The sequence below is a fragment of the Ixodes scapularis genome, unplaced genomic scaffold (assembly GCF_016920785.2).
Source record: "Ixodes scapularis isolate PalLabHiFi unplaced genomic scaffold, ASM1692078v2 PGA_scaffold4__175_contigs__length_147842914, whole genome shotgun sequence".
Taxonomy (NCBI): domain Eukaryota; kingdom Metazoa; phylum Arthropoda; class Arachnida; order Ixodida; family Ixodidae; genus Ixodes; species Ixodes scapularis.
In genome coordinates, this window is record NW_024609879.1 from 110778790 (window position 1) to 110793751 (window position 14962).

The following is a 14962-nucleotide window of genomic DNA, read 5'->3' on the forward strand; positions in this document are numbered from 1 at the left end:
ACACTTGCTATGCTATCAGCTCAGCCCAGGAACACTGCAACATTGCCTGCAGCGGAATGTGATTCTATCATAATCTTTATGATTATAATAGAATCACTGTGGTGCATCTGCTCACTGTCCCCCACCAACAAACCATTGGGATATGAAATGCTGTTGGCTCGTTACACCACAAATCTCAACGTAAATTATGTGATGTGCGCGGCGATTCATTCCGCGTGGATGCCGCAGTATTGACGCTGAAGCTTGATTCACGTGACAAGATTATATGTTTGCTATTTCCGGATGCGATGTCACTCGGGCTGTTAAAGATGAGCAGAACGATACCTGGCCCATGTGGCCTTTTTTTGCCTACACACCGAACTGGAAGTGAGCCTGAGGCTCTACCGCCACAGAGTGATATAGGAGAGTTGTGTCTGTGTGTTTATGCAAAGTTTTGTTTTTCTGTCTTTCCCCGTTGCCTGTGGGAGCGGTGTCGCTGGTGGTGCTAGCATCGCCATCCACCCGTACCTGCTTGCATGCAAACAACCGAAAACCGTTTTTAAATTACACTCTTCCATGGAGCTTGTCAACCGATAGATATGAAAAGGTTGGCTGACACTCCACTATGTCTATGGCTCTGCTGTGGCTTTTGCTATTACCCAAGGAGTACACACCGGATACGGCCATCTGTAAAGCCGGCAGCCAGCACGTTGATGGAGATGCCCTCATTGGCAGCGGAATAGCACAGGGCACTGACAGGAATGTCAGTGGTCAGCTCCCCAACCGAGACGCCATTGAGCGTGTGCACGTGCAGTGTACTTCCTGTGGGAGATCCTGCATAGACCCAAGACAACAAATTTTCTTACCGCTAAAGTGACCGCAACACACACCAAAAAATTTTAAGCAACTCTTGATCATATCTAAGAAAAACTCTGAGACACACAAAATGTTTTTCAATTAGTTGGGCACATGCTGTGTCTGTGACGTCATAAAGTCGTACGATTCTGCGACATCATGTGATGTCATGCGACTCGTAACGTCACCTGACCTCACGATGTGAGTCATGTTACTTGACATCAAGTTTGGGTCTCACAAGACGTCAGTGTGTTGTGATGTCATGCGACCTCCTGACATTGCAGACATAACTCTTGCACATTGTCATCTACCGATGACAATGTGCAAGAGTTAACGACAAAGGAGACTAGGCCCCGTATTCACAAAAACACAAAGGAACTTTATCGCAAATACACAAACACAAAGCAAAGAACTACGATTATTAATGCTGAGGATGACAATGTATAATAAATATTACGGCGACCCAGGGTCACTTTAGGACTCACCTGCGTCGGCCTCGACAGTGGCGATGTCACCGAGGGTGTCGCTCACGCACACCAGACAGATGGGGCGACGCCCCGCGACCACCGTGCGTACATACTCGAGCCTGCAGTGACAGAGAAGGGACGAGCGTTGAAAGGAGTCGAGACGAAACTGAGCACGCCCTCAAAAAATGCGGACGACGACGACGGCTGTCACCTGTTGAGGTCCCAGACGATGGACGATCCGTCGCGACTCGCGGTCACCACGAGGCCAAACGCCGTGCACACCTGCACCGCCGTGATGGCATCCGTGTGGCCAAGCAGGCACGCAGGTTTGGAGGTGTTGTCCACCTGAAGCCGAGAAAGAAGGCACGCCTATGATGAACTGCCGTATTAGCGCACAATTGCAATTCTACGGAAGCGAACTCAGATTTTGTGTCGTCTGAAGCACAGCTTCCGAGACTGAGGAAGAACGTATGTTGACGTCAAGCCACCGTATTAATGCAAAATTGCAATCTAACGAAGCTAACTCAGATTTCGTGATGGAGGGTAGTGAAGTTAACCGCCAACCAAATGGCTGCGCCGCCAAGCGACTGCACATGTTATCATTCGTCGCGTGTCGACGCACAATGAGTCGCCTCACACAATGCTTTCGCACCTCAGTCTGTGCATTATTCTTGTCGTTGCAAAAAAGAAGAGGTATGAAAGGACGAAAAGACAAAGCTTAAAAAAATACTTAAAAAGCACACTTTAGAAAAGACAGCTTCAGTTTGATCGTTGGATAGAAATACAGCTGCAAACTTTGTTCGATTTACCCCTTCCAACGAGTTAAAGCACTGCAGATTGAATGATGAGTCATCCTGGATGTAGGTTGTAGTTGATTCGTCTGTTCTGGGGACAGTTGTGCTCCTCGAAAAAACAGCCTTACGAGACGTGCAGAGCGCGCGTCATAAGGGCGAGAATGAGCTCACCTTTGTGCCGGAAAGCCGGACTTTGTGGATGGTGACGAGCCCCGAAGAGTAGCCCACAAACAGTAGGTGGCAGTCTGGCGCAGTGGAACACAACGACACCTGCATTACAAAGGAAACAAAAGAAACTCGGAACCTGTAGTTCGGATCCCAAATATGGTCCAGATGTAGTCCAGCAAGCTAAAAAACGGTTGCAGACACTGGGGACCCAGGAACAGCAGCGGCTTCACAAAGATTAAAGAGCTTTACTCCCAACAACTGTATTCCTTTTACTCACAACAACTGTCCTCCTTCACAAAAAAAATACTAGCAAATAATGTTTAAAAAGTGAAGTAAGTACCATGTCCTCTCTATGCTGATTGTTTAGCCATAACCACAGCAATAAATGACACTGCACTATGGCTGTGGTTTCCTCCAAGCATGCCATCCTCCGCATCTTTGCTTGTACCTAACCAGTCTTGCTTTCCATTTTCAACAAGAGACATCAAAGGACTGTCGCAGTCACCTAAAGTGATCAGCAGTCCCCTATACACGTATCATTTAGCCATATAGCCACAGCAACATGTGACACCGCTCTAGGCTACGATTTTGGCTGTGGCTGTGACTATGGCTACGTCTGAAGCTGTAAACCCTGAATGTGGCCATCTATAAAGCGTGCCAACCTCCGAGCACGTCACATCCTCATCTTTGCTTGTACCTGACTAGTCTTGACATCATTTCTTAACAAGGAACATCAAAGGACTGTTGCAGTTTCTGTTTAGCAGTAGCCACAGCAACAGACGACACTGCTCTATGGCTAAGATTACGGCTGTGGCTATAATTACAACTGAAGCTGTACACACCAGATGTATCCATCTATAAAGAGAGCCATCTGCATGTGTGCAACTCTCCTCTCTTCGCTTGCAACCGACCAGCCTTGTTTTACATTTCCACAGGGGGCATCAAAGGACTGCTGCAATCCTCCTTTAATTTCTGCAAGAACTAGTATATACAGCAAGGTAAAACATCCACCCTGTGTTTCCTCTCCATCTGCATCATACAGACTTACCGCATCGCCGGGACAGGGCCCCAGTAGCGGCACGGGCACCTCCTCCTTGTGCAACTTGAGGCGAACCAGTCCGTCTGCGTGCTGCCAGGACACCAGCGCCGTACTCGAGATGTACGTCTGGGTCGCAGTCTTGGGACCCTCTGCAATCGCCACAAGGTATGGCGAAACTTGAGTTGCATAAAGCACCGGTTGCATGAAAGCAGGTTAGATGACGGCTTTTTCTCAGTTGCATGAAACTCATGTTGCATGGAACTTGCATTGCATGAAAGCAGGCTGCATAAAACAGGGACCTTGAGCTGCACCGCAAACGGGCCAGAATCAAGAGTGCATGGGTGACCAAATAAATTCTAGCGGAGTAGGCGTATGACATAAACGACGCAATTCCCATCAGAGTATTTACAGAATCGGTAGTACTGTAGCCAATTGGGCTGGTAAGTAATGTGAGGCTAAAAATGGAAATGGCACAATTAAAACGAAGGACAAGTGGACAAGGGGTTAAAACAAAGCACTTTGTTTGTACACTTCGTGTAGTTGCTCCTGCTTTATATAGCACTGTTTCTATTACAAGCAATTTTTGTAATCTGCTTGCATGTCGTTCGCTGAAGCTACCATAACTAGGACCTGGCAATGTGTAGCAACAGAAAAAAACAGCTACGTTAATAGAAACAAAAACATCTGTGCATCGTTTAGCTTGCATCCATCCGGAGACAAACACCGTGGAGCAGTGCTTTTGCGTGACAAACTCAAGAAGAGAGAGTTTTAACCACCTTAATAAATGAGCACAAACAGATACAGATATTTTCCTTGTTCACACTTCCTATGGCAAAAGCTACGAAATGAGCCCCAGAAAGCAATGACTGGTGTTGCGACGCAGAGCGCAAGTATAAGTCAGAACAAGTGAGGTTTTTCCCGTTTTTTTTTTTTTCTTTCCGAGTTAAAAGTATGTTGTCAATACTACTGCGTGGTGGAAAGTGCTCAATTGGGACACAACCTTCGACGGTACAATTTGTTGCTCTTCCACAATCTGTCTATGACCCAAGGAAGCACCTTAAGTGTGTGTGTGGGCTACATCACACCTTCACTCTAGTTGAGTGCAGTTCATGGGCTAGCCCCCAGGTGGCATTAGCGTGCCAGTGTGTTCACTTGTCGTAACCGATCAGAAGGGAGCACGAAGTTACACGACGTGCTCAGTTGCAACTAAACCCAAGTGATCAGCCTCGCGTGAAACGCACGTACGTTTGTCGTGGCTATAGCCAAGCAGCAGACAGGAGTTTGGCGGCAGGCCCCAGACGTCGTTGGTGCGCAGGGGAAGCAGCTTCCCCACGAGGCTCTGGTCCCCAAGGGGCGCTCTCACCAGGACCAGTCGCGGCGCGGGGTCGGACGGTGAACCGACGTAGCTGCCCCACCGAAGGCCCCGGACTTCGGCCATCGCCACCTGCAGGGAGGAGGCTAATTACAGGCATCCTCTGGCAAGATGCAATGGATGTCAGTGGAAAGCGTCTCCATAATAACTCCTGGGAAAGTACAATCAACAAATACTCAAAATCAATTGACACGAAGCTTATATGAGTATGCCATTAAGGGGCTACTGACAAAAGAAAAAGAAGCTTATGGAAAATGTAGACTGAGGGGTTTTTTACGGAGAAAAATATATGATACAGTGCAAGCCACTTACGACGACATCACATATAATGATATACCACTTACAGAGTTTGGTCAATGCAGTGATGTGATTGGTCTAAGCCATTTTGGAGCACCTCTTGGAGCAGCCAAAACAGCGTTTTGGAGCAGCAAACGTAGCTTTTGGAGCAGCCAAAACAGTTTTTCGGAGTAGCAAAAGTGACTTTTAAAACAAAAATTCTTAGAAAAATTTTTTTGTTTTGTTTTAAGTGCTGGTCAAACGAAGGACACTTTGTGCTGCGTTGTGACGGAACATCGCTTTTCGTGTTTTTACTGCTGAGACATCCCACAAGTGTACAGTGTTGAAGGCATTTCCGAGCGATTTCGAAAAGAACGCTTGCCACCGTTTTACTGGTTCCCGACGTGCCAGATTTTCGTCAAAAGTAAGCAAACGTAAAACAATGAATTGCAAGAGTACCGGCTGGTGCCTCTGTCGTGAAGTCATGTTCACATGCACGTGAGGGCAACATCAGCAGGCTTGCAGTGGTACGTGCTTTGTCGCACAAGCGGAAACAACGGCTATTCAATCGAAATCGGAATGATGCCACTCCGCTCCGTCGCCAACTGGTTCCCAAAATAGTACGCAAAATGTAACTGACGATCCAGCATACGACAAAACAACAGTCCAGCGGCGCCTGCTTGCCAGACCGGCAGGTGAGGTACAATCTAAAGACACAGGAGAAAAGAACCTGAGCACATCGATGCAAGACATCGCGAGCCAGGGTCAAAATTTTCTTGGAGCGCTTTGTGCAACGACTGAACTCGAGACAAACAAGCGCGCTGCGTGGGTTCAGTGTGCAGACACTGCCTTTTTTGCTTTAGCTCACTTATCTTTACCAACTTTCTTTCGTAGCACATTTTTCACGTACCGGGATCCCTCCCGAAAGAAAGCACACCAAGAGAAACATGAATAATCATTATTTCGACAAGTAGTCTTGGAATTAAAGGGACACTTACACGAAATTTGAAAAACACCCGTCGTGTTCAGAAATAGGCTGAATATGATCCACAATTTCCTTAATTGATAATAGCACATTTGTATTTTTAGCCTGATCACTGTATTTTTGTTTATAAACGGCGCACTCTGGCAAGCGCTCGGAGAGCAGCCAGCAGAGAGCACGTGACATTCGCCGCAATCGTGACGTAATTTGTCTCGGAACAAGCAAAGCTTAGGCGAGGCTGATGTCGAGAGGACGGCCTGGTCATTCCAGCCACCGAAGTGGCTGCTTTTGTACGAATTTTGAGTGACGGGTTAATCTTCTATTATCTTGTAGATGGACAGTAGCGACTTTTGGGAGACACAAAGGTCATTCTCGGAAGGAGGGGACCTCCTCCTTCCCCTTTTCTCCCGTGGTGGCCGGAGGCGAGACAGTTATCGTCACTACCTGTCAAAGTTCCTAGACGGGCATTACAAACGAGGCGTTAGAAACAACCACCAGGTGCTCTTTGCTAATCGTTTAATTCGTTTTAAAATTCCTTTTCGTGCTTTTTTCAACAAGAGATTAATGTGTCTGATGTGATAGTGCTCCCTTGAACACGAATAGACCAAGAAATAAGAGCCGAAATTTCGTTGTAATATCCCTTTAAAGAGAGATTTTTGTATAGTAGAGTATGATTTAAAAAAGGACAGGAATGTCGATGAACAAGTTTAGAAAGCACCACAACTGCAGCGACGTGGGGACGGCAACACCCGACGTCGCGCGACCGGCGTTTCAGCTCACAAAGCCACTCTCGTCGCGCAAAAACGTGGTTTTGTTTCACGGCATGACGGCATGTCTGGCACCCAGCACACTAGCGTCGGAGCGTCCGCACACGCCCGCATCTATCATTGAAAAAGTTTAAAAAAGACGCGAGACGAGAGTCCCGCGACAACGAGGCGCGAAACGCGAGACGGCGGCAGAAACTATGTAAGACCAGATGGATACAGGGTACTTTGTGTCGGGCGGCCCCTTGCGCCACCTAGCTCACGCATGCTCAATTACGTTCTTAGTTTAGTTTTGGTTTTGAAAGGCAACCGAAATTGGTTCTTTGGCGCAGGCTTGGCGCACATTACCCATATTTTGGTCAAATGTAGCAGGATGTAGCAGGGATAGCCCCTTGGCGCAGTTTGGCGCAATTGGCGCAGCAATCACATCACTGTCAATGGGAGGCGCGGGCAGAGCAAGGGCGTGCGCCAGACTCGGAAAGAGGGCTTGGCATGCTGTCTTGACCAACCAGAAGCCGAAAAGAATTCCCTAGCGGTGGTAGCGAGAAACAGTTCTGATCGAAGGAGTATGTTCGTATATGGTTTTAATAAGTGCGTAAGTGTGAAGTGTAGTAACTCTCTATGGTTGAAAATAGGGTTCAAGTGATGTTTTGATCATGATCATGCAGAAAGATGTAAGAAACAAATGCGCCGCTCAACTCTGTTTCGCTCGGACAGAGTGGGACCACTCGGATGGTAGATTCTCGATTCTCGGCGCTTGACATAAGGATTATGTCGATCGTTCCGCTAGTTGCACTCTTCCACCATCATTTTGGTAGAGCAAGATTGAAACATCACGTGTAACATATTTTCAGTCACAGAGAGTTACTCTGATGCACTTATCAGGTTTGTTTTTCGCGACCACCGCCAGGGTATTATTTCCGGCTTCTGGTTGGTCACATTCGAATTTCTGAAGACGCCCTGGAACACGCCCAGCCCGCTTTTGGCCAATGGCGGCTCCTCATTGGTCTCCTATACTTCCCAATGAATGGCCAAACTCTCTACATATACGGCTCTGACCACTTATAATGATCAGTATATAGAGTTTCAAGACTGGAAACGACCAGTTTCTAGTTCAGATACAACGATAATCGGTCATAACGATTGCATCTTCGGGTTTTCTCACTATCGTTATAAATGGATTGCACTGTATACGGTGGTCGTACGGCAGCATCAGTGTGACAATGCCACGTGACAGAGACCCTGAGACTGTCTTATGAAGTCTCTGTTACATCATGATGTCCCGCGATGCCAGGACATAACAGTCACGTCACGATGGCACCATGTAACGTGACACCTCAATGCGACAGTGTTGGCACCACATTACGGGACACAATGATGCAACTGTTACGTTACAAAGGCACCATGTATTGTGACACTACGAAGTAACAGCGACATCACGCGAGATTGTGATGACGATCCAGTTCATAAAAATGTTCCGCTTTGAAGAAATATATTGGTGCATAACGTATTCTAACAGAAGTTAAGTCGGAATCCAAGTAGCCATAATGTGCCATCGCTACACTCACTCATGCCACTACCCTTTCCCCATCCACGCTTCCCTGCTGATGAAGGTTGGAAATCAAAACAGCGTGAGCCACCGTTTGCCTGTACCCCGTAAAAGCTTAGAATCGTCCGGATCCGCATAATAACAGTGCAAATTTTACGAACTAAAATCAGAGAAAAAACGTTCAGCTTTTCCACTCTCGTGAAGAAGGAAGACCAGCAGAGCTGTTCTCGATACACTGAGTGCTTCCTCTTCGTCGTCGTCCGTTTTTCGTGCCGTTCCCTACAATGAATTCCCACCAACGTGCCCAACTATCCATTCCTCCATTATAGCCGGAAAGGTTGCCGCCATCCACGAGCGACGGTGGAAACCATACTGGTTGTGTGCTTGCCGCCGTTGCTTATAGATGGTGGTAGCTGTCCAGGTAGGTTTGTGTCGAAATACACGGACACAATCCTGGGGAACCTAGCCCTTAACAGCTCCGCTGTAAAAAAAACAAAAAAAACCTTTTTTACGTTATACAGTGCAATCCACTTATAATGATACCACATTTAGCGATGTACCACTTATAACGATCAGTTTTTAGAGCCCAGGTACAACGATAATTGGTTATAACAATTGTATTTTTGGGTTTTCTCATCATCCTTGTAAGTGGATTGCACTGTATGCGGGGTTTTTACGGTAATCAATGGCAAAGGTCATGAATGCCTGGACCACCGACCTGCGTCGTCGGCAGGGGAGCGTTTCTCTGCTGCACCGAGGCCAGGGGCAGCGACACCAGTGGGTGTGGGCTGCTGAAGAGCTGCCTGGGCATCTGACCATAGGTACAGATCATGGTCTCCAGGGCCTCTTGCATCACGGTGTCGTGGGCAAACAGGCTGACGTCCACGCCATAGTAGGTCTGCACGAGACGAACCGTCGGATGCGTCTCGAGCAGCCTGACTCGCAAATGCTTCTGGCAAGTCATAACGCAAACGACATTTGAGATTCAGCAAATAAGGTTTGCGTCACGAGCACTCGGTGAGAGCTCAGCGAGACCTTTAGCAAATAAACCAAACCCACAGTAGCCGACAGAAAGAAAAGGAAAGAGAAGCCCTTCGGTCGTCCCGCCTCCAGCATGCGCTTCCCACCTACGATAATGCTACGGCACTTCGGGAAGCTCAAGTGTGCATACGTAGCCAAGGCACGGTGGAAAGCAACGATTGTTTGCTGCAGGTCAGGCATTTGAAAGAGATGCCCTACTGTTGTAATCCTGTCAGGGACTATGGTATCCACATTAGAGTGTGCCTCCGTCTGTCTGGGGAACTTTGTGGCGTTCTGAAGTTTTGAAATGGAAGATTCGCATTGACTTGTGGTCAACGCGACGTAAGAAGTGGTAGTCTTTTTCTCTTATGCGACATTCTTTTTTGTTTCTTCTTTGCTGCGTAGCCTGCCAAGGTAGGCAAATGGTCTACGTCGGCAAGCTAGCCCTCCTCAATGGTTATGGCCGCCCCCAAAAAAGAGACCGTGTTGGCTTAGAAACGTTGGAACCTTAATGTTCTAGGGCTTAGTTAAGAAGCCTTTCTTTATAATTCTAATATTTCGTCTCACTAGACAGACCTCTCCCGAATGTTTGTGTTGGATTACTAGAGTGTACGCCTCACAGCAGGATGGAAGACGTTGATGGCGTCCTGGGCGGCCTTGCCCGTCTGCTTGTAGCCGAAGACGAGGTCGATCCAGTGGCCGAGCCGTTCTGTCACGTGGTCCGACTCCAAAGCCTGCCGATGCACCAGCACAAACAGGCGGGGGTCCCCGCGGCACCACGGAGGAAGGTTCACGTCTGACACCACCTCACCCGTCTGACGGACACCCAAATCAAACCCTGAAGTAAAAGAAAGAAAAGAAATAATCAAAGCGCTTTTTAGATTTACTATTTCAAATGTCTCGTATACAGAATATGATAGTGATATACAACCTGTTTCGGCAAAGACTTTCCAAAATTTTTACCATTACAGTGGTTGAGAATAGAAAAGGAACTCTTTTTGGGGGAACAAACTGTCAGCCACAACAGACGTCAGGGATTGCAAAAAATATACTACCGTAATATCCCGAGTCATTGCTCACCCCCTTGCCATCTGAAATTTATAAAAAATTGGGGCACAAAAAGTATAAAAAAAAGCTAAAAAAAAAAAAACAAAAAAAAACCGCCCATTTTTCCGTACATATTTCGCACAGCTGCACAAAAGATTTAAGTCAAAACTCGAATTAGTTACATTGTTTTATGCAAGAAACGCTTATGCAGAAATGTTTTACTATCGCAAAGTCCGTTGCTTGCGTGCGCACGACGAACACCGCCAATCGGCGTACAGCGCGAACGTTTATTCCGTGAAAGCACGTTTCCAATACCATTTTGTTCTCTTCGTTAGTAAAAAACGAAACAAAAAAAGCCCCAAGAAAATAGAAAAACCAAAAAGGTGCAACGAGTGAGTGAGCAGGGGAAAGAACAGACGAAGGGCAATGCTGAGGAAGCAGGAAGGTTGGCGATCGCGTTGGCAAATAGTTTGGCGTAGGGCGCCTTGTCAATCACAGGCAGGAGGCTTTTGTGCAACTGTCTTGTTTGGTGCATACATGCGAGCATTTGTGCGCGGCTGGTAAAGCACAACCTCATCAACCACTGTCGCGACGTTCCGGGAGAAGGAGCGGACTCGCAATGACCTTATTTCGGTGGAGACGGAGTTTGACCTTACACTCCGTGGTTACATCCCAGGATATGGGGCGTCCGCTGACCTCGCGATCCCTGATTGGGTTACTGCTTGTATTACCTATCTTTCAGACTTTTTTTTTTTTTTGTCCGAACAATCTTTTTTGTACGCAAAGCGAAGTTTAATTTTGTTACCTCCATCGTTTCACTTTCGCATGCATGTACTCCGACTTCGGAGTCGTGGAAATCGGAGATGATGTGAGTAAAAAAACTGAAGTGTTTTTCACTTTTTAGTTTCACTTCGTCAAGGACGCCCTCCAACCATAATGTCCACAGCTGTGTCATTTAGGTAGGTTGAATGTTGGCGGATCACAGAGACCGCATTGGGGTATTTGTAAAGATAAACAATCACTCTGTCTTTTTTTTTTTCTTCTTTTTAAAATCGATAGTCGCTTGAAAAGTGGGGTGGGCAATGACTCAAGAATGGATGATGACTCAGGATATCATGGTAGTTACCTAAATAAGCAACTTTATTAATTAACCTTTGATTAGTGAAAATAAAGATATGATTCCAGTTAGAAACTTCCAGAGTATAAAAAAAAATCCCTAAATTAGTTAATTTTGGGAAGACTTGAAGTTTTGTATGAAGCGTGGAAGTGCACCATAGTTCCTGCTCACACAGAAGGCTGGCGATGCGAAAATGAGGATGATAATCTTATCATCCACGTTTTTTATTTGGTAGCCTCGTCCTTTATGCATCTACAAATTCCTCTACTATGTGTCACGTTGCAAATCATTCTGACAGAAAATTCCGTTTGTAAAAAAAACAGTATCATGTGCTGTTGCACCTTCAGTGCATCCGACATTATGTCGAAGTCAAGCATATTTGCAACTTTCACGACCTATAGAGGCGCACTGGTGCCTATCAAAATGACAATCATCTGGATGATCATCGTAGAACAGCAGTACGAGGCTGGGTCTGCGACACACAAGTAATTATAGTTTTGTTATATACGAGCAGTATTAGAGCCTTACTTTATTTTTTTCACGTCAAGAAGGTGTAGGCAAGCCCATTTATAGTGAAGCCAATCATTCACGAGCGAGGGAGCGCGATTTTTACCCCGCAATATACAAACATCGCTGAAAGTTGCAAATTGTTTCACCATAAAAAAAAAAGAAAGAGCAAGGAAGCTGGCCAGTCACACCTTGCCCATTGACCAGGAACTCCGGCAGGTAGAAGAACTCCGGAATCAGCTCCTTGACGTCGGTGGTGGAGTCCCTGCTTGCCAACCGCCAGGTCGTGTGCAGGCTGTGGAAGGTCCGGTCGGGCAGGTCGAACTGGTTACCTGCGTCCCATTTGGCGGCGTCAGTTTTTCCCAAAAATCCACACTATTATTCTAATGGGCCTCTATATGGTATTGCACTATAAGGCCGTAGTCTGCTTCACCGCGAGTCCAGGCATATGGAATGGTCAAGGCATATGGAATCAGTCAAGCAGCAAGCACGTTGCCCCATGCTCGTCTTGTTTACTTGCATGTGTTGCCGTTGGCTACTCCAATCAATCGAGAGCAGAGGGTGGGCTGTTATATAACAATTTTAGTCCACCTGTGTCAGCTTCTAATTTTTTCTAGCTTTTTACGGCACTTTTAACTTATGATAAAACAAAGTGTAGACTTTTCAATTCGTCATAACGTGCTTCAACGGCATGCTATATGTCAATTCTTAGATATATAAAAAAAAAAAAAAGGCTTTAAGAGAGCAACTGGCCACAAACCTGAATTTGTTTTTCAGTTATATAGTTCTTAATTCTTGTAGTAACCTGGCAGGCAGGGCAAGGTGGTAGATGTCAAAAACGGTGAAGAACCGTACGCAACACGAAAACAGGAACAGACCGGAGAAGCACACGCGACGTATGTGCCCTACGCAATGAAAATTCAGAAACAAACAGCCACTGCCCAGTTATACACCTTTGTGGAAAATTACACGTTTCACTGGCCAAAGCAATCGTTTCGTTTAGGCACTAAATGGATGACACAATAAGTATGTAGTGTTATCGATACCGGAGCTTGCTCTAAAATCGTCCGAAAAATCGACGCCTGCACCCATTTATCTCAAACTTCCATGGAAGGCGTATTTTAGTGGTGCACTTTACTTCGTATAAATTAGAGGCATAGCTTTCTTCCTGCGAAAAATGAAACAACAAACTTGGGGTAAACGGTGGACATGTTCACAGGTGACCGAGTTAGGAATGGCTGTAACTAGTGCCACCATTTTCCGATGGGCACAGCGAGCAGACGATGGCTTTGTATGCTTTTGACCGAGTGTCTACTGGCAGACGGCATCTCAAGCACAACCCTCGCTAAAGGCCCGTTCACACACTTGCAACCGAGTAGGACCGAGAGAGACAAGACCGGTTTTTAGGCCTCTTGCAGCGGCTTAGGACTGGATGCGCTGCTGTAGAGCACGTCCTAAGCCATCGCAAGAGGCTTAAAAACCAGTCATGTCTCAGCCGGTCCTCTTCAGCTGCAAGTGGGCGAATGGGCCACCAACCAACGACCCCGGCAAAAGGTGCTAGTCTCATTTTTCGCAAATATGTCTTCAAACTATACGAGGTAAATTGCACCACTAAGATACACTTTCGTGAAAAAATCTGAGAGTGCTACGTGCAGGTGCCGGTATTTGAGGTCGAGTTTAGGGCGAGCTTTGAGATTGACGACACCCTATATAACCGTCAAACGGATCGGTGCGCTCGTGGCACCCCCAGGTGTGCACCTTGGTAGGAGAGGAACATCTGGGTGAAGGGCGGCAGGCGCACCAGGAACTGGAGCACTGTGCCGCTGTTGCTGTAGTGCGAGCCGTAGTGGAAGGGTCCCAGCCAGGGCAGCAGGCGCTCCTCGGGCAAGGTCGACTGCTCCACGCGGAAGTTGTGCAGGTAGTGGGCTTCTCGTGACGGGTCTTGCACCGCTATGGGACGCTCCAACTGGCTGCGGAGAAGTGCACGAGAAACACCACACTAAGGCTGGTTGCATCTGCATTTGATCGGTTCTCCATATTGCAGCCGCTCCTGATCACTTACAACGGGAGGAGACACTGGCGCCATCTATTGGGCAGCCCTGGAGCACTTCTGGTGTGCATACACTTTTGCACATCATTCTTCCACTGCGCTTGAAATCTTTCCGACATTCTTATACAATGATTTCTCATAGATATCAGATAGAGTTATCTCGCAAATACCGCAAAACCTTCAGTCTAGTTATACTCAGTTACAAGCAGCTGCAATGCAGTCAATCACACTCAAACACATGTGTAAACCAGCCTTGGGATGCTGCATTGTGACAACCATTACAATTACTGTTGTCGCAACTATCGCTGCCACAATCGTTGCTATGATAGTTGTCCCAACTACTGCATTGACCGTTGTCACCACTGCTGTTATGACTTGTCAGAGATGTTGCTATGACTGTCGTCGCAACTTATTGCTATAACTATCGCCACAACTGTTACTATAACTATTGTACCAACCGCCGCTGCAATGTGATGTGATAAACTTACCCGCACGAAGCTGGAGAGGACGAATTCCTATGCTCTTCTGCCAAATGTCATAAACCATCACTACTGCTGATCACTCAACATTCCAAGTCACTTTCACAACTTGGAAACTAGTGCAAAATATTACGCATGCGCGAATACAGTACAGCGAACACCACTTTAACAAACTTTTCAGATTAACAAACTTCTAAAAAATTCCGTGCTGACTGCCTATGGTTGTAATGCAAAATTATTTCACTACAACATACTTCAGAATAACGAGCACTATATTTAGCTCCGCATCATGTTAACAACACCTCAGTACTACGAACTCATATTCTGAAGTGCGGGAATTCTAAGGTTTCGGTGAATCCGACACGGCAGCCGGAGCGGCAGGCTAGCAGACGACACGGCGAGCGGACGCCTTGAAAGTTGCAACTTGCTTCGTTGAAAACGCGAGACAGTGCGATAGGTAACGAAAGATGGACTACTATTTCTTTTTTTTTGTTGTT

The 14962-nt window shown here is 46.7% G+C and overlaps 1 protein-coding gene across 5 annotated transcripts in view; it reads right to left on the reverse strand.

Annotated features, from left to right (window-relative positions):
• Positions 1 to 597: 597 nt before the first annotated feature.
• The window catches only part of LOC8029018 (lysosomal-trafficking regulator), a 90698-nt gene continuing 76333 nt past the window's right edge, over positions 598 to 14962 (reverse strand). For all 5 annotated transcript variants that reach the window (XM_029980950.4, XM_029980951.4, XM_029980952.4 and 2 more), the window contains 10 exons: positions 13695 to 13906; positions 12128 to 12268; positions 9886 to 10103; positions 8964 to 9143; positions 4548 to 4746; positions 3312 to 3451; positions 2267 to 2365; positions 1513 to 1646; positions 1320 to 1420; positions 598 to 813 (listed from right to left, as the gene is read on the reverse strand). In XM_029980950.4, the coding sequence (XP_029836810.2) occupies positions 635 to 813; positions 1320 to 1420; positions 1513 to 1646; positions 2267 to 2365; positions 3312 to 3451; positions 4548 to 4746; positions 8964 to 9143; positions 9886 to 10103; positions 12128 to 12268; positions 13695 to 13906 (1603 nt within the window). In that variant the 3' untranslated portion in view covers positions 598 to 634. The remainder of the gene's footprint in view (positions 814 to 1319; positions 1421 to 1512; positions 1647 to 2266; positions 2366 to 3311; positions 3452 to 4547; positions 4747 to 8963; positions 9144 to 9885; positions 10104 to 12127; positions 12269 to 13694; positions 13907 to 14962) is intronic.